General features: G+C 35.4%; 1 protein-coding gene across 1 annotated transcript in view; it reads right to left on the reverse strand.

Moving 5' to 3' along the window:
• SLC25A21 (solute carrier family 25 member 21) overlaps positions 1-21239 on the reverse strand; it is a gene marked incomplete at both ends in the record, with an annotated part of 266466 nt that overhangs the window by 101186 nt on the left and 144041 nt on the right. The window contains one exon of the mRNA XM_080619849.1: positions 9558-9606. Coding sequence (XP_080475975.1) covers positions 9558-9606 — 49 coding nt within the window. The remainder of the gene's footprint in view (positions 1-9557; positions 9607-21239) is intronic.

Consider the following 21239-nt stretch of genomic DNA (forward strand, 5'->3'; position numbering starts at 1 on the left):
TAAAGGGAGTGCAGGTAGTTTTTAGCAATGAAACTGTATAATGGAAATATTAGAATATCCGAAAATAATTCCTGGCTGTGCGCAGCAGTAGACTATGCAGAAGCCTACCAAGGGAATTAGAGGGAGCTTGTCACCTAGTATATTTTAAAATAAGCTGAACAAAAGCTGTGCTTTCAGGCCAAACAGCTAACAGAAACAGGGGGAGAAGAGAGGAGAGGGAAAAGAAGTAGAAGAAGGAGACAGAGAGGCTGATGAACTCAGGCGGATGGGGGTTTCTGAGTGCTGGCAGTGGAAGGAGGCAGGACATGATGGACGCAGGCTGTAACACCTCATTTGGGAACTGGCTGTGATTTTAAGTGCTTGTTCTATTGAAGTGGCCTCCAATATAGCCCTGGATAAAACGCTAGCAGTTCTGGTACCAGTCCCCATTGCCACGAACTAGCAGATGAATAGGTGAACAGATGTCCCACGTCCACAATAAATGAATCAGATTCATAAATGGTGTACAGGATAGTCCATATTACATTGGTGCCAAGTCTCTTAACGTTATTTCTTTCTCACTATTAGAGTAGAGGAGGTACTGAGGCAATTTACATATCTCAAAAAAAGTACATTACCATAAGTTATAGCTTTTGTAAGAGCAAGCAGTGACAGGACAAGGGGGAATGGTTTTCAACTGGAAGAGAGTAGCTTTAGTGTAGATGTGAAGAAGCAGCTCTTTACTGTGAGGGTGCTGAGGCAGTGGTGAGGCCCATAGAACTTGTGGATGCCCCATCCCTGGCAGTGCTCAAGGCCAGGCTGGACGGGGCTTTGAGCAACCTGGTCTAGTGGAAGGTGTCCTTGCCTATGACAGTGGGGTTGGAATGAGATGATCTTTAAAGTCCCTTCCAAACCCCGAGCGACCTATGATTCTATGGTAGTAAACTTTTTTGGCTTTTTTGACAGTAATACAATGGCACATCCTGAGGCTTTGGGAATCAAAACAAATAAAATAATTAAACACATCTATTGTGTTTAATACAAACCATAACACACCCTATTATACTACAGGGTACTTTATGCACAAATATAGCTATATTTTTATAGATCTGTCAGCTGACCCACATATCCAAAATGTTTCAAATTGAATTTCATTTTTGTCAGGAAGATTTGGTCATGGTTTCTGATTCACATAAACATCCTGATTATCTGCAGAAATCCTGAAATAGTACAAAGAGAATCCAAGTGTTGTTACACTCTCTTATTTCTTTGGTGGGTTCTAGCTAGAGAAGCAGCCAACAGTACAATGTGCATATTTTAGAGGGCATTTAGTCCTAGGTTCTCTCCTTTCAGTGCACTTCCACACAGTGCAATGAAAAAATAATTATTCTGTCTTACCTGTAACCCATGGCATATTTTTTCTCCATAATTACAGTTTAGGAGCTCTTTTGTCACATTTGCCTACTCTGTCTGGAAGAGGGTTATTTGTAGCCTCATATTATGAAAATAATTATTTCCATAAAATTAAGATAAAAACAAAATGAAGGAAAAAATATCCAAAACAAAATCTACACTTTCTTGGATTTAAACTGCAACTGCACGATGTGCAGCTCATGAAATCACAAAATGCAGTCCACACCACTCTCTTGAAACTGCATCTTGAGGACACAGCTAATGAACTGCAGGTTTTTCCAGTGCTAGAGAACTTAAACATGGAGCAACTTCACTTTCTCTATCAATGAAGATCCTGTACAATGAAATATGTCTGTGTAGATTTATTTAAAAATGTGTAAATATATAGATGCAGGTTATAGAGAGGAAACCCTGATGCTTTTGTCATATCACATGTTCTGCTACTATAGTTGCCAGGAAATGAACTTTTTAAGTACTGGACATCCAAACACAGAAAGAATATTGTGTTATGACGTTAGAATGAAAGCAAAACATAAACTAAAGGGACCTGAATTTGGCAGGTGTTAGAAATTTCAGGTTGCTACAGCTCATAAATGAATCCAGAAACTGAAGGTAGTTTTGCTATGGCCAGTGAAATGGCACAGACAACACGTAACCCCATGGTATCATCATGCCATGCTATCAAATGGAAATTTTTATTTTATGGTATTTCAGTTGTCTAAAAAAACCTACTATTCATTCAAAAACCCAGATTAAATGGCAGAATGCTTAACTGAGATTAAGGAAAAGCTTGAGAGAAGAGATCTCTGGCAGTCTGATTTGACGATGCACAAATTCAGTTTCTTTCACAGAAAGAGATAGGATTATTCTAAAATGAAGAAACAACGTATGTTACAGCTTTTAGAAAAGTCCACAGTGACTTGAAATGGGGATTTTATGAAGCAGTTCTGCTGTTTGATCACAAATAACACAGTGTCACATGAGGAGATGATGAAGCTGCATTTATACAGCTCCTTTTCAGTTCCTTTTATCCCAAAGGATTTTGACACTCTTTATAAAATCTACATATGGTACGCCTATGAATACAAAAAAAAAAAAAAAAAAGCACACAGGAACAGAAATCACTTTGACCAGCACTGCAAATCAGAGCATCTGTTTAACAGTACACATCAACATTGTTCTTTAATTCAGGGAAGGATTTAAACTGGAATAGTATATCTAGCAGGAATTATTAGCCTGTGTGCCCTTATTAATTCCTAACAGATTGTATGTAGAAGTAAACAAAGGGCAAATTACAGAGCCTGGATTACATCCAAATTCTTGTAAATTTGAGATAAGTTCTCATTAAAAAAAATTTGGATCTGTAAGAAAATTTTCAAAACATTTCAATGCTGAGATTCAAATGGGAAAACCAGAGTATAAGCTACAATATGCACAGAAATCCTATGAAAAATTGTGCCAAGACCTACTGATACATCAAGTAAAACTAATCCCAGAGAAAAGCCTTGACATTTCATTGAAATAAGGACACTAAGTTGAGTTGGTCAGGGTTTATTTTTACTATATTTTTTTTCTCAAAATAAAAAAAAACCTTTCTCAGGAAACAATCAGTTTCAATACATTTTTATATTCTACTTTTAGATGACAATGGATGTTGCAGTCTACATTTTCAACCCAAAACTTCTGTTTTCCTAGTTCAAAATTACTTAAAAGTAGTTGAAAAGGAAAAAAGAAAAGGAATTCAAAACTTTCAAAATTAATTAAATGAAGAATTTCATTGGCCAACACTCATTGTTTTTCTAACAGTCTTCTGAGAGTTCAACTGTTCATTCCAATAGAGAATTGTTTGGTATCATGATAATCTTCCCAGGACAAGAAGAGTATTTTTTGCTTAAATCTAAATGTTACATATCTAACTAGAACAGTTTGCATCAAATAACATGAACTTAACATGGCCTGATGCGAATCAAGTGAGATATGGCCATTTGGAAATGGTAACATTGTATAAGGACAATGAACTTTTCGTTAAACCAATGTTTTTCAGAAATAGGCTCCACTACTGCTCACTGAAACAAAAAAGCTAGAAATCAAAGAGGAATTAATGATATAAAGGAAGTAGCTCTTGCAAAACAACAGATGGAATGAGATCAGAAACACATGTAGTAAGCTGAACGTTTTTAATAAGACCAAATGACAGCATTGAAACAAAGGAACAAAATGGATAAACATACACACAAATAAGCAGAACATTTTTTAACTAGAAATGGGTCTGTAATGCAGAGTCCAAATCTGGACTTAGATTCTAAATTATTTTCCAAATTTGGAGATTTAGATTCATGATATTGTTCTAGATTTTTACAGAAAGAGTAGCAAACCATAAAATCTCTACCATGACTAGATCAAAACTTTCTTCAAAGTTTCTAAGGTGAATTATTTGCCTATTTTTTTTATGCTGACACTCTGGATCACACATAAGATGGAAAGTCAGTTCACATGAAAATTATGATCAAACACTGAACTGTGTAAAAAGGTATTAATGTAGAAGCACCATGGACTGCATCTTCCCCAGGTTCTGCCAAAGATGAGAAACAGCTTTAACAAAAAAACAGGGATGTAAAACAGGTTCATCAGGAAAACAAGCTATACTTATTAACTTATTCTCCTGATAAATAGAAGTAAATGCTTTTGAAAGAATACCACCTTGGTCTCCTTAGGTGTTGCTTTCTAAATTACACACACATCCCAGTGTAAAGCTGTGTTATGAAGACACAATTATGTCTGAAAATAGTAGAAATTGTTTAAATATAGAGAAAAAAAAATTAAAGTCTTGTGGAACTGTCATTATTTGAATTAACCAGAAAAGTATTAAAACATTACCCACTGAATATATGTTTAACTTGTTATGACACAAGTTACTCTGATGATTTTCCTGATGAAATAATAAACTAGCCTTTCTCCATAATAAACTAGATGTTCTTGAAGTCATTTAGATGTTAGTTTACTTATGATAACATTTACCACTCTTTGAATACATTGCCTTGAAGTAAAAAACCCTGAAATCTCAAGTGGTATGAACTAATTTATCTGTAACACAGATCTGGAGCACAATTTTCTATTAGTCTGACATGAGAGGAACCTTCTTTTTTTCAAATATTTGTCTCAAAATGTACAGTGATGTCAAATTGCTGCCAAAATGAAAGTGGTAAGTAAACGATTCTTCTAACCCACATAAGATTTTTCCTGTCCACAGGACTTTCAGACACAAATCTTTTCAGATGTCTTATGTATTTGAAAGGTTTTGGTGGTCTTGTTTTTTGTTGGTTTTTTTTTTTTTTTTTTGTTTTGTTTTGTTTTGTTTTGTTTTGTTTTTTTCTTTTATTTGAAAGCACTTAATCATATATTTATTCATATATGTTTCTTATTAAATTCTGTCATGTAGACAACTGTTGCAAAAAGTTACAAGGTATGGTTTCTGTTTCCTAACTACACAATACAGAGTCACATCCAAAATGGCTGTTCTGCTTCAATATATATGTTTCAACAGTTTGTATGAATACTTGCACAGGCAACTCCCTGTAATTCTCTCCCTTTCACTCACCAACTACATCTGTGAGCTGCTGCATACGTATTAATTTTCCAATAATAAAACTTTATTAAATTCTTAATTTTGTACATTTCCTTAAGCCAAAACATTTGGCACTAAGACATAAAGGATAAAGTCTAGCTGGAAAAGAACTTCAATATTTTTAAGTAATATATATGTCAATGTCTTGTCCTATGTATCATGATATAGCATACACTTTTGCCATCCTTTGGTAAGTCTGATGGAAGAAAATGAGATTATAGTCTGCATTACACTTAATATGCAAAAAATGGTCAAAATAAGTAAAGCCAATTCTTTATCCAGACAAAAACATTTTTCTCCTCACTTTCCAGCAAAGAAAGATTTAGGTTTCTTACTTGAAAAGTAGGTCTTCTATGTCTTAACTCTATCTGTACCAGAAAAATCTTACTTGTTACTGATCTCCCTGCTCATACATAGGCACACACATAACTCCTTGCCAAATTCTGTAAAACTTTTACTTAAGAGGACAAGGACAGAGATTGAGTACTTTATTTTACAGATGGCTAAATTAATCATAAGGGTAACTGATAAATAAAACAGCTAACAGAGACTCTGGTACACTGAGACATCAAAAGTTTAGCACCATTTTTTTAATGCTGTCTCATCACAAATGATACCAATATATCTTGTAATTGAGAAAAAAAGCTTTATTTCAAAGAATAAGTGGGAAACATAGAGCTAAAAGAATTAATCATAGTTATATCCATCTATCTAGCTCACTCACATTAAGTTCTTAAAGTAATATCTTGGGTGTTATAATAGATAACAAAATAAAATTATTTTCAAACGTACATTTAGCAAAAACCAGTCCATTAAGCATATGGCTTGTTATAATAGTTTATAATGTATATATATATGCATATATAATTCCTCTCTTGGTGTGAGGAGACAAACAAGCCTAGCATTGTTACTGTAGAATAATAGAAAATTACTAAACACAGAAAAGATATTGCAAAACATTGTCACAAAAAACTCAAACCATTTTGTAGGGTTTCAAAATAATATCTGACAGGAACTTTATTTTCTTCAATTTTTATTAAAAACATACACACACACACACACACACACACACAAAAGACAATGCAGTAAAGACGCTAAGCCACCATTCCACTAGATGTGAGCCTTGGGCATTTTCCCTAAACTCCTTTAGAAGGTAGATTGTGATTCCACTAATCTGAAAAGGCCATGGGACTTTTTCCACCAAACAAACACTTTATAGAAAAATGGCAGGAAACTCAAAACACCATAAAAGTCAAGCAACAAATTGTGCTTTTACATGTCCTTTCATCTAACCATAGGGAAAAAACAAAACAAAACCCAAACAAATCACCAAAACTGCAACAGCTGGAATTGGTCAGGAAATGACAGATTATCAATACCAAGTCAGAAAACTGTAAGTGCACTGCAGTACTTAGAGGCACTGCAACAAAGGAATAAAGTAAATGCATGAGAAAATAATCTGAATCTAAAATTCAGAATTAAAATCAGTGTTTTATTTGAACTTCTTCAAAGCCATCAAAGAATTAATCTGCTATAGTAAATTTGGACCATTATGAAGTGAAAGGAAGTGGCATGATGTTAGGAACATGGAATGGAATTATGGATAAGATCAAGGATATTCTATTCTTGGTTTTGTCACTGGCTTCTAAAATGTAAGTATTTTCAAGTACTAACATCTGCTAAGATCAGCAGAAAAGTTACTGCAAAGTCTGTATAATATGTCTGAATACATCTATACTAACAAAATACATGGAAACTATCACTTGGGTGTTGCCCACTTCTGAAAAGAGTTGCAGCTAATTCAATGGAAAAGTTAACTTCTCTTGAAGTTTCTTCAGATAAAGAAATTTGCTTAATGGCTTTTTTACTTGATTCAGCCTTTTGGCTTCACCATGATCCATAATCTGATTTCTCCTGCACGCCTACTGTTCTTTCATTTTTTCCTGCTTCCATTAATTTCACAGCTTATGGACTCAGATTTCACATTTAAAAGGTTCTTAATTATTATTTTTTTAACATTGATACAGCTTCACAAACATCCCTGTACACTCTTTAATGTTTTCCGTTCCTGGGTCTTAGATCTGATTAGCATTTTCACTGCTAAAAGTATGACAAACCCTGTAAAATCTGGAATAGAAATGGGGAAATATGTCCTTGGATTCTGCAAGTCCACTGCATGTGTGGTTTCTATCAGAAAGCTGAAAGTACATTTGTTTATTGCCAATTTATCAGGACAGATGCGCAGTTAATGCTTTTTATGATATATGATACGTAGTATGTCTTAAATCACGAATGATTCCAAGGATATGTATGAAGTTCTTTCAACTAAGACTGGAGGCATGAGGATGTGTGGGATGACAACCTCAAAGCACCAAAGACATGAGAAGTAAATCTGATGCTGCGTTTATGTTACGGAAGAACAAGACTCCTGGTTTAGTACAAAGAGAAAAACAGGAAGAGGTAAAACCAAAAGCTTGAGAGCTATGGGTGAGTTACAATTGTAACAATTGTAACATAATAATATATAACATATATAATATATATATATCTATATAAAAATATATATTAACCCATACAATTGTATGGGTGAGTTGAGCACAACCTGCCGAAATGAAGTCACTAAAGCACATCCTATGAGGACCACATGACAGCAAAGCAAAACAAATGTTTCTATTTTAAATTTGGTCTTGTATTTGTTTTGTTTGTACCCTGCTTTTTCTGAGGCTTTAATTTCAATCTTTCAATGTTAATTTTGTTAATAGCAAGGTCTCAGTGCTACCTGGAAGGGCAGACAGGACCTTGAAAGTACCAGGTGTATTGTCTCTATATGAATCAATATATTCCATATCATGAAAGGATACAGAAGAATTGCCTGAGTCACCCTGGGAGTTAAACTCCAAGCCCTGAGGAACACCTACAGCACCTCAGCAGCAGTTAATATGGATGGAGCCTGCATTACTGTCTTCTAGTGCTAGGCATTTTCCTCCTGCAAAATGCAAGCTGCAGAATAGTGTATCTCAAGGTCTTAGGCAAACTATACAACATGATTTAAACAGAAGTCAAAAATACATCCTTAACAAGCTCACATGCTGGCTAACTGGAACTAGAATCTTTAGTCATAGTTGACTGCTTCAAGCATATTTCAGATACCACAGCTGTGGTCATATCAAAATACCAAATATATCAAATATGCTCATAATTTGTGTCGTGGTTTAAAACCAGCCAAGCAGCTCGTTCACTCACTCTTCCCCTTCCTCCCCCCCCTCCTGGAGAGATGGGAAGGAGAATCAAAAGAATGTAACTCCCACGGGTTGAGATAAGAACAGTTTAGTAACTCAGGTATAACACAAATCACGACTGCTACCACCAATAATAATAATCATAAAGGAAATAACAAGGGAAGAGAATACAATACCACCCGCCGACTGATACCGATACCCAGCCCGACCCAGCAGTGAACTAGCCCTTCCGGGTAACTCCCAGTTACATCCTGGGCATGACGTGCTGTGGTATGGAATACCTCTTTGGCTAGTTTGGGTCAGGTGTCCTGTCCCTGCTTCCTCTCGGCTTCCCCTCCTCCCTGGCAGAGCATAAGGCTCAGAAAGTCCTTGGTCAGACTAAACATTCTGACCAGCAACTAAAAACATTGGCTTTATCAGCGCTGTTCCCAGGCCGAAAATCAAAAACACAGCACTGCACCAGCTACTAAGAAGGAGAAAAAAAATGACTGCTACTCCTGAACCCAGGACAATTTGCTTGGGGCCGACTCACCTCATAGTGAAGCTTTCCTGCCTAGGTACTTGAGAACTAGATAGAACTCCAGGAGCAGTATATGGCAATTATTGGCATCACATGTAACATATATGCCATGAAAAGTTTTCTCCTTATTGTATGCTTCTGTATCCTGGTTTGTCTTTCACAGGTGGAAACACTTACAAATTGATATGAAAACTAAAAATCACAGAAAAGCAAAAATATATTGAAGAAACTAGAAACACAACTATTATTTTTCCATTTCGGTAATCAACATTAAAAAACCTTAATTTGCCCACATTTTCCAGGTCACTTAATAATTTATACTCACATAAACACAAATATTCGGAAAACAAAATAGGGGCAGATAAAAAAAGATAAAAGCATGAAGTCTTAGACAAAAGATGGACCATGTTATTTTACTAAAAAATCTTTTAAAGCTATTTTGGAGGTGATATGGTATTTCCCAACAGCATATAAAAGTATTACTGCAGATGATACATATAGCAAATTAATGTAACTACATCTCTGCTTATCTATAGGATTTTGTTACAACATCAAAAATACATGTCATAAAACAGATTTAGCACCTTTAGATGGCCTCCAATCAGAAATGTGTCATAGTATACAAATTCCATCTGTCAAATGCTGTAGATACAGGTAAGTAAATGTAAAAGCCATTAAAGGCACAAGTTACCCTGTGAGAAGATCTAGCATTTTGTTTTTTGATAGCTCCTAATTTGGATATCTTCCAAAGTCAACAAAACCTCTTCAAGCAGAATCTTACCTTGTTTTCACTACATCAAGGGGATGCATCAGGCAAATTTCTACAAGACCTATAAAATAATAATAAAAAAGGCTTCATTAACATTTGTACAAGTAGTAGTTTAGTTTTCATTGATTCAATCAGTTTTTGAAGTTTGAAAAATAAACAAAAATCTAAAAATATCATACTTATAAACTCTGCATATAAAATAGTGTCAGGGATTCTAGACAGTAAATGGTGCTAGCTGTTCATTATAGCAGGGAAAGTGAGGACTTAAGCTATATGATCAATTTAATCATAGCTTTTGCTCAGTTTTCTGACTGAACAGCAAGAACATTTGATTGCGGTCACAAATAAATACATTAAGTCTTGCTGAAAGTAGGGAAGGAGGGGGGTTCAGGTTGGCTTCTTTGTCATATAAGAGCAATCCCTAAGGACACCACAAGACAGTGCTGGGGTCTCAAATGAACTTGATGTTAAGACGACAGCTAATTCCTGAGCTGCCCATCTGAGCTGCAGCCTTATTGTTTCTTTATCCTATCATGCTCTCTGTGTTGATACATAGTGCCAGCTTTCCCCCTCCTGCCTCCACTGCTCATCATGAGCACTTAAATTCACGTGCTGGGGACTTAACATTCACACATGGAGGGTGTGAATAGGAAAGGGCAAATGCCAAGGAAAAACAGATCTGGAAGTATGCACCTGCCAACACTGGCTTCAAAGTTGGTTCCGTTAGTTTTTTCCACCCATCTGACACCTCATGGAAAGTCCAGAGGTTTACCACCCACATTTTGCCCATGCTTCCCAGCACATGTTGCCCAGGGAGAACTTTCTTAGCTTCTGTATCTTTGCTCAGATTTTCTAGGCTTGTCTGCTCCTCTGTCCATTTTGTATATCACCCTCATTCCAAAAAACAAACATGCACAAAAAAGATGTATTTATCAGGACCACAGAAAAAGTGAATTTTTGAGATGTGAATGTGCAAAGGTAATAAAAACAACTACACAAATTTGAAAGGACTTTGAAATGCTGAGAAAATACATATCCGCATGTCCAAGGTATTAGATTCACATGTTTTTGAACTTTCTGTGCCTGCTTTATTAAGACTCTTAAGCATCCATGGCGTCTTATGCACACTAATAAATTTAATGCTACAACATGCAAAAACAGTTCATGAAGACTGTACTCACTCTAATGACTGAAAGCATCTATTTCATCTATTTATTATTATAATAAAAATAATTACAAACTTTGTATAACACAGAGTGTGTACTTTGGTGATTTAGGGCTAAACTTCTAAAAATCTTGATTGATGCAAGCATTCTTATTTAAGCTAAAATATCTACAAATTCCTCTCTTTATGCATACCATACACTCACACTGAATTTAAGCACATGCTTACGTTCCAACTAGATGCTCTGCTTGTTCAGATATCACTGTTTTAAGGTCCAGATCCTGTCCTCTTATTTTAATGGCACAGAATACAGATGAACTCAGTTATCACTAAAGAGAACAGTTTCTAATACCTAAAACAATTTATTACACACTAGGCTATTCAACTATTTTCTCTGTCTAAGCAAGGCAAAGAAATAACTCTAACACAAAGTGAAAATCTCATTTTGAAATGTTCCACACACAAGCGAACTAATGGAATTTGCAGTTTGGCTCTATTCTCTGGCAGACTTGATGGAGAAAGACTTTTGGTGGGGTTCATGCAGGAACCAGCCTCTGCCTGGGCAATGTAGTGTCTGACACTGCAATGTCAGAAACTTGAGTTCTTTTTTTTTTATTATTAAATATAAATCTAAGGAAGCCTCAAAGTTTCCAATTTCAATTATTTTAGAACTAATAAGTTTAGTGTTTCAAGTAGCACAGGAAAACAGTGGTTTTTTTTAAAGTTTATATAAGAAAAGATTAAATTTCAAAACATTATCTACTTTCTATTTCAACTTTAACAAAACTTTCCGAGTAATACAGGTACTTAGATAAGAAAGCATTTTAAACTGAACCAAAGCATTAGCAGAGAGAAGATACTCATTACACTCAAAGGAAAGCTAGCCAATAAAAGCAACAGTCTTTAGCTCAGCCTATAATAAATGCCTATATTTAAAAACAACCATCTATTTTCTGCTTGATATGCTTTACATATTGAATACATATATTACTGGTAATTGTTATATATTTCTCTTGAAGAAGAATAATCTATATAACAACAAGGGACTACGAAAGGTTTCATACACAAATACAAGTAAGTCTTGGAGTTAGTAACAAAAGAAGAGCATAAAATGTAATGCTAAAATTTTCAACTAAATGTATTTGAACAGGAGTTTACATGGAAGTTTGTGAGGATGTTAAAATGTTTAAACTGAATTCTTGACATAAAATACTTGTGAAGAGTTTTAATTTAACATATGTAATTTTCCTTTCATCATTTACTTTATCATTATAAATTTATCATTCACTCTAATGTTTAAAGCTTGCAAAACATAAAACTGGCCAGATAACTGCTTACACCTAGTTTCTTGACACTGTGTCTAATGACAGTATCAGGGTAATATTTGTGACCGTTGTTTTGTCATATTTTCTTTCCACTCCACGCAAATTTTTTTTGTTTTTCAGTTCTGGATAAAAGGAGAACAACATAGGTGGTATCAGTCAAAGAATATTAATATCAGTATTAATGAGAGTAACTAAAAAGCATGCGATTTAATGTCTGTTTTATTTTCCCTAGAAAGCAAAATATGTCATCATTATTTCTGACCAGGTATATTTCTTGCTGTAACTATTGCCAGCAATGACTTCTATTTTGCTAAAATAAGGCCAAATCATGTCACAAAAGGGAACATAGACTGTAAGTTTTCTATCCTGATTCTGTCCCAAAACCTATAAACTACCTCAACAGCTGCCAACAGGTGCTTTGTGAGCTGCAGTTGAGTGTTTCAGTGCTGGGAGGGGGCATAGCCTAAGAGTTCTTTCCTCTTTAACTACCACCTTTCTTTTCCAAGCTCTACTGCCTCCCCTCCCTTTTCCTCCACCATTCTGGACCTTCTATTCCATCTTGGTTTGGTAGACAAAGCCTACAGTAGGGGGCCAAGCATGGGGCCAGGGGTTGTTCACCCTATTCTGTTTTTGCAGAATTAATGTCCATTTTGGGAGAAAACTGTACAGTGCCAGAATTTGGCTCTATTTTCTTGGTCCTCATAGGATAATTTTTAATACAGGCATTTTTCCAGCAACTGAATCAGATGAATTCCAAGGTCCTTGGCAAGATCTCTGTTTTGATAACTTCAGGATTCTATTGGCTATCTGCCTTTCTCAGTCTGTCCTTTGTCTCATCATTTAATTACACACTAAGTTTTAAGCAGTGTATAGTTACTTGACTTCACCAGACAGAACTCTTCAAAAGATGCTGGGATTATGACACAGCTCTCTGAAGAGCATCAAAGGAGCGCACACTGTGCAAGACACTAATGGAACAGCTACAAACACAAGCTACATTTTTCCATCTACTAGAGTAGTCATGCAAATCATTACAACATCCTACTTGATAGCCTGCCCAGAAAGTGTGGTGGCCCTAGAAATTACAAGCACTCCGAGATGTGCTCAATAAAATGAAATATATTGCTCTTACTTTATTTAGTGTTCATCAGCTTTCTGACAAATTCAATTAACACTATGAAAATCTAATTTGCTCAATGGCTATATCAGGGTTTGATATATTTTACCTTGTCGCACTGTAAAGATTACTGTTTACAAACTTTATTTTCATGACAAAGTAGTTAACATAGCTACATATAGATTGTCCAAAAACATATTCTAATCATCCTATTGGGTCTCCATGGTGATGTCACATGCAAACTAACACAGAATGATTTGTGATGGCCTAATTATGTTTATAACAACTCAAATGCAACTAGAGCCCAAAGGAAATATCGGAAAGAACAATTACTAAGTCAGTCCAGCATTTGTTGTCTTCTGGGTTGGAAAACATTCCTGTGAAAATTGGATACTAACCATAAAACAAGACATAATCAAAATCTCTGTGTTGAAGAAATAACCAGCTGTCATCATTGACATCCTCTGAGCATACACAAGTGAAATATCAACAACTGAGAAAGGAGTCCAGAATTTTATTATGTAAAACATTATGCTCAGTAACTGATCCCATGGAGGGAATAAAATGACAGAAAATACTGATCCCCCAAAACGACCCTCCTCAGTAGAAAATTTTCCCTTTTCCAACTAATATCTTCCGTTTTTAAATTGCTTCCACTTATGGATTGCATTACATTTCCCTCTACGAGATTCACATTTAAAATTTCAAACTGGCAGTCTTCATTCAAACATTTTAGTGACTGGTGGGTATTTTGAGTTCCTTTCCTCTTTGTTCCTCTATTCCATCAGACACACAAATCTTCTATCAATAATCATACACAGCCTGACATACACATGACTGTTTAAAATGTGGTCTAATTATCTTTCTGGCAAAACTGAAAGTGAGACTTCAGCAGCACAGGATTACAGCTCTTCTCATCTTCTTCTCAAGTGTTTCCATACTTGAAGAATGAGATCCAGCTAATAATACTTGGTAAATGGTGCAGATAAAAATAGAATCATTATGACTTCGGTGCTTCTTAGGGAACGAATTCCTGTCTTTAGCTCTTCTTTGACACTCAAAGCTATGAACTGAACAGTGTGAAGTGCCCATGATACACACTGTTTCTCACCCTATACATGTTTTCTGCACAATACACCCTGACCAAAGATTCCAACACGGACTCAAGAGATGTAGAGCATGATCCATGTGTTAGTTCAGACAACCCCCTACAGCGTAGAAGTCATTATGCACCCTCCTCCCCTTGTGTTACTCATTTCCCTGGAATAACACAGTAACTGGAGAAACAACAGAACAGAGACTGGTCATAGAAAATACGGCAATAAACACATCAGGCACTGTATATTGTATAGCTGGAACACTTGGTATTTATTTTGGCTTTTACATAGATATAGTTACAGTGTAAGAAATGTTCATGAATATTTTATTCGCTATGCATTTCCTTTTGAGAATATATGTCTGACAAAGAGTCTTGTGTTGATCTTTGTATCCTAATGAGAACAACAACAAATAACCTCTTAAATCTGTTTGTCTGCTGGCTAAAACTTTTTACTTGACAAGAGGAGGCATGGTACCTCTTCCTGATTGAAGCATAATCAATGCCTGGAAAAAAGTATCCCTGCAAACAATTCTACACTGGATAACTACTATTAGTCTGTTGTCCCACGCCATCTTCAAAGACACATAAAGCTTTTAGCTGTTCTGCAAGGGTACCCGTCCATCAGAAAAGTCCACAAAATGCTAGGATAACTGTGGCAGCCAAGGCCCACTCATTTCCGAGGGAGGCAGTCACTCAGTCTCAATTATAGTACGCCAGTTTCAATTGTAGTATGTGTCAAACAGGCTCCAAGGAAAACTGTACAGCAGTATGTATGCATGGACTGTGCTGGAAAAGATCTACATATTAGCCTTCAGTTAAGAAAGTGACAGTTATTTTAACTCTTGCCTAGGATTCTATTTAGTGATGTGGTATGGGATTAACTAATGGTACCCTGGAGCTCCTCACAAATGTTAGTTAACCTTTTAAGTAATGAGCCAAATCAATGCTTTCCTTAGAAAATGTGGAGAAATGGAAAGTTACTCCAAAAAGTACTCCACAATGGCAATGCTGCATTCATGAGTCATTCTTCCTTAGAGACCTTGTCTACACGAAGAAAATATACTAGAACACATATTAATTAAACAAGATGTTGAATATGATTTTTCCCTTGGTATGGATAAGGATGTCTGTGTTTAAAAATGTGTTAGCTGATCACAATTAATCTCAGAAGGAGCTCTTGCTTTATCATCATTACCTAATGCATTTTAAAAGACATCTTTTGCATGCTTACAGGAGGAGCTGAGCTCATCATCTTATTAGGTAACAGTGTTCTTTAATAGATGCAACCAATCAATGTAGCATTGCTATCTGGAAACTGAGGAATAGCAGGGCTGGAAACAGTGATTATTTAGCTTTCAAAAAAACCCAGGACCTCAGCAGCTGAAATTTCTGAAGTTTGGCCTGTAACATTTGTACTAGAAGTAGTCAGTGTTCTTGGAGCTCTCTTCTTGAAAACAATGTAAACTAACATTTTCAATGCAGCATTTGCAGTAAGGAATATATTGAAAGGTCTTAATGTTTGTCTTAAAGTTCCAGGTACTTTGTTAAAAACCCGTAAGATTATTCTTATATTTTAGTTGCCTTTTTGACTTATATTTATTGTATCTTTAAACTTAAGGTAAGTGGTCCTATCAACTATTTTATTTCCCTTTCACAGTAGTCCTACCACAGCATGGGCTTTTTTTTTCCCAGTCTAACACATCCAAGCTGACACGTGTATACTCAATGTGAGTGGAACCTATGTAAATATGATAGCCAAAACCACAGGTCCTCAGTCCACAATATGTACCTCTCTTACATTTAGCAGAATTCTGTAATAATTTATTGATGTATTGCTTTCCCCTGGATAAAAATATCTAGCTTTAATGTTTAAAGTATCTGGGCAAACTGCTCTAAATATAGCAAAAATGAACTCATTGTTTGCTTTTCACAACGTTTTTGGCAAAATTGGCCAATATTATGCTCACCAATAACCACTGCTACCAATAACCACATATTTCTGTTTACTGTTGCCTAGAATACAACTTTACTGAATGTTTTAATGCACTTCAATTAAACTGTTCAATGCTCATTTATGCTGTCTAAGAATTGTTTGCTGAGTAAAAACAAAGGCTCTCTTCCAGTTTAATGTGAATTTTTTATTTGCCTCTTATTTTAAAATGAAAAAATTTAGTCCTTGCTTCACAGACCTACCAACTTGATTATTATGTCTATGGCTTGACTGCAGAAATTCTTATATAAATGCCATTAGGCAAATCTATGGCAATTTGGAGCATCAAGTTAGAGTTAAATTATGCATAGTTAAATACATCTGTAATAAGACCAGCGGGAAATATCAAATCACCCAGGAAAAGCCTGTGGTTAGTCACAGAAGATCTTCCAACTACATCTACCTCTCTTTGGAAGAAAGGTTCTTGAAAACCCCAGTAGCATACAGCACTTTCATAGGCAATCAATTCTAACAGTGCTAGTCACATAGAGCCTTTTTGAAGTAAAATGCCATGTAGACTTTCTTTGTATGCTAAGGTATACGAAATTTGCATTTACAGCATAGTCAAAAAGAGAGTTAACACAGACATTTTAAAATTCTAGGCTTTGCACACTTTGATTTTAAAACACCAAAGCTGTCCCAGTGGTGGTGAATACCATGGAGAGTTAGATTATTTAGTCAAACAATGCAATGTTTAGGTACTGACACAGCAGATAATGCAGCAAAACACAGCAAACAAACAAAGAAAATGCAAATATTTTCTTCAAGTTCTTGAATATTATTGAGGCATTATAGAATGTCTTTCCAGAATTTACTGTTTAGAATGTTACAGGAATTTGCTTCACCTTAATTTCTATTTCAATTTGTATTTACAAAATAATAATAATAAAAATATCAAAAAATTCTCAAAAAATATACCGAGTTGGACTCACAAATACTTCTGGCTAAAGCCACTTCTTCCAAAATGACTAGCAATAAAGAGTTGTTTATATAGCCAACTGATTTTTTTTTTTTTTATTTAGTCTTTCTACATCTTTTACTGGTGTAGTATTGACATTAAAGCTTTGACTTATAAAATAAACGCTTGCAATTTACAAACTTAAGTATCTGAGTCTCTAGACACAAGTGAAAGGCTATATATCGTGTAAATTCTCCATAAATTTTTCAGCAAGTATGACATGCCATTATGTCACTCACATATGACATATTCTTTCCATCATGTGTGTCTGAAAAGGAAGTTTTTCAAAAAATGATTGAAGTGATCACTGAGGTCAGTATTGGGTTACACAATGTTTGTGTCATTACAGCTTTAGGTATTTCAATGCATACTGAATCAATATTCCTGCAATGAAAATGTGTAACCAATATTTTCTTTGCTGTTATAGTAAAATGCTTCTCAATAAACTTGTTTTCATAAGAACTTTGCCCATTCATATGTCCCAGAGCTGTTGTAATCTTCTTTGCTAATGCTGATCTAAGAGCATAGACATTATTTTATTTCTTGACGCATTTAAAGTTCTCTAATGAATAAAGCAAACAGCTTATGGCTGCTTGGACTGTCACTCGGTTGCCCCGGAGGGCTTTAATGTCTTTAAAATAGGCCTCCTAGTTTGTATTTAACTGCCTTGTCCACAGAGGTCTGAGGGGTACAGCAGATCAAAGATGTGCTGGAAACATAAAATGCAGCTGTCCTTCATTTACCTTTAATTAGCTACATCTGACCAGATTCTTTATGGCCTCTTTGTCACACATTCAACAATCTATAAGCCTTCTGACCTGTCCTGAAGGACTATAACCTTACAAGAGTTTCAGGAAAATGCAAATTTAAAATATTTAACAGAGGACTTTGAAAGAAATCCTTGGTCTTACTATGGAAATGCTACCCAAGGCAGTATTATTTTGAATTTATCTGAAAAAGCACAAATTTCTCAATATTTGGAGAGTCAAAATGGAACGGTTCTTGATCTTGGAAAATAAATTATGTTATTTATGGTTCTTTGTGTACTACTAAACACTGCAATGAATAAATATCACACAACAAGAGATCTTAAAGAAAACCGAAATGCAAGCACCTCTTTGACTAGCACAGTATGCTGCGCTTCCAGGAGCTGGGGCACTTTCTGTAACAGAGTCACAAACCTGCCCTACTCTTTTTTTCCACAGATCCTGTTCATTAGGAGATCTCTACTTTACACAGAATGCAAAACAATTCCCAGTAGGATTTTGACTAAGGAGAAAGTTCTATCATTGCTGCAGGATCAACGAGCAGTTCCTGCTCGTTACAGCCTCATAGTGCTGCACTAAATGCTCGTACCAAACGCAGGCCCTTATGGAATAAAAAAGCTGTTTAACACACAAGCTGGAGTGTATGCTAACTGACTCAAGTTATTGGTACTTGATCACATAGGGCATTATATAAAGTCACTGAGGTGGATGGAGAGCACCTCTTAAAATTCTCTGGATTTTGGGTTAGGTTCTTTCACAAAGGATAAGCTAACAACAGAAAAATACTATATATAAGATACATGTACAATGTAGAAAGGTCTCAAAACCTGAATTTGTAGTTTATCCCTTGATCTCTTTCTATTATGTAATATAAATTTGTAACCTCCATATTATTTTCCCAAATGTCAATCTTTTAGTCTTCCCTAAGGAAGTTTTAATTAATCACATTTCCAAATAAATTAGCAAGTCTTCAAAGACAGCTGTGGTGAGGTACATGAACAGTCAAGTAGCCTGCCTCAATATAAGCACAGTAGCTAGCAAGCAGGTGTGGCTAGAAGCCAAACTTTATTCTTCAAGAAATGTATATACTATTAGCAGCATGCAGAAGTAACATGCATAAAGAAAATGAAATCAAGGGGATTTAAAAGCAATTTAACATGATTACTTCCTAAAGTTAAGAGAAACTGAATAGCTTTTAACAAGATATGGATTTTTTTCCATCTTTTGTACAATCAATATAAACATATTGAAGTATTTAGATGTCTGAATAACGAAATGACAGTACCAGTTTCAGCTCAGGTGAAGAAAGGAAATAGAAACTGGTATAGTATATGCTGAATGTGTAATACAGATAATGGTAATTTTCTATGCATTACTCCATGTTACACTGAAAATATGCCATCTTTGACCAGGACACTCCTGAGACCCCAAAATTGCGAACTAGAACTCTCTACAGAAAGTATTAAAAAGGTCAAAGAAAACCTTGTCCAAAGGCAAACCTAACAGCAGGAATGGAAACGTTCCTAAAAGATTACTATCACAAAGCATTTATGCAACGTAGAGCAAAACCTTATTTTTACTTTTTTTTTTCTGAATCAGTGAACATAAATCATTCTTCTGGGTAAAAATAAACCAAATGATTAAATGAAAACACATGCAAATTTCGTCAAAAATACACATGCAAGACACGAAACAACCTAGAGCAGCCTCTTTGGAACAGCTGCTGAACTCCATAATGCTAGAAAAACACAGAAGTGCAGAAAAGATATTGTGATGTCTCTTACTCTGGGGTAAACCATCCAGTCACAAAGTGACCAGCTATTTCAGTGTGAGTTCTCACTCACTTTCCTCACTAAATATCAGTGCCTTTAATTTCATGTATAAAAAATTCTTGTATGAGCAGAAACATTTCAGAAATATCAGAGTAATTCCTGTTTGTGTCTTTTGTTCATGACCTGTGAGTAATATTTTATACAAAATATAACCAAAATAAAGTGCGTATGCTGTAAAATACAACTTATGACTGTGAACTCATGTTTCAAATCGGTGATGCTACCCCATATGTAGTACATGGAAACTTTGCAAAAATAATAGTTAATTTGTCATCAGGGGAAAGCTTAGTATTGGATGGCCATTGCCTGGAAAGTGAGACAACTGTCCACAAATAGATGAAAAAATTTCAGAATTAGCTTGTAATGAGATGTATGTTTGAACAATTGTTGCTGTCTGAAGCTTATAAACTGAAGCTTATAAACACTTCTTGTTTTTCTAAAGTGGAGACAGGATCAAATTCCAAATGGTAAATGATGTCTCAAGAAGAATATATTCAGCCTTTACATATCAGAGTAATATTGCAGCAGACATAGTTCAGCAAAGAGATCTAAAACTATATGCATCTTTCCTTTCCTTCTTCAATGTCCCACCAATTAACAGCACTTACTATAGGATTATAATAACAATATTAATCCCAATTACAAGATGAGGCCTAAAACAAGTGCTTTGTATAAAAAGATATTCGGGACCCAATTCCCTGCCTATTAGAATGGAAGGAGCTTTCTAGCATTTCAGAAGTCCGCTAATGTAAACCAGTAAGGAACTAGGCTCTTGGTGCCAATACTACTAAAACACAAGGACCGATTATCACACGTCTGTGGATAAGAAAATAAAATTTAAAATATTTTCTTGAAAGTGGCTTGTATACACAGTGCTGTCAAATATTCTAGGGTCTTCTATTGCATGCATTTTTTGTTGAATTCTATGTTGTGGCAACAGGTGATGACAGCACCACTATTCGGTGTTATTTTAGTAGTCACTGGTCTTCCCAGTGTTTTTCACCACTCCCATTTGCTGGCAGTATACCATGGCAAATTTTCAAGAGAAATCTACTATGAAGCTGTGTGTTAACTGGGAAATGTCAACATGCAAAGCCATGTCTAGAATTAACCTGTCTTTAACGCTTTCAGGCACTCACACCCTCTCTTCTTTCCAAAACTTAATTATATCAGCAGCTTGCCAGCATTAACAAAACAAAACAAAAACCACCAAAGAAGAAGAAGGGGAAAAGGTGTAGCTGTATTTAAAACAAAGATAGAATAATAATCCTCCAACTGAGGCACAGAGGCTGGTAACGTTAAATTTGCAGAGACAAATGTCTTGTGAACATAAATACCACCAGTTAAGAAGAAATAATTTTCCACTGCAAGCACAAGCACTTACCACCATCGACTCTATTACTAGATATTTTTAACTTCTGCTTTGAGAAATTACCAGATT

This window comes from Psittacula echo (assembly GCF_963264785.1).
Source record: "Psittacula echo genome assembly, chromosome: 5".
In the NCBI taxonomy this organism is placed as follows: domain Eukaryota; kingdom Metazoa; phylum Chordata; class Aves; order Psittaciformes; family Psittacidae; genus Psittacula; species Psittacula echo.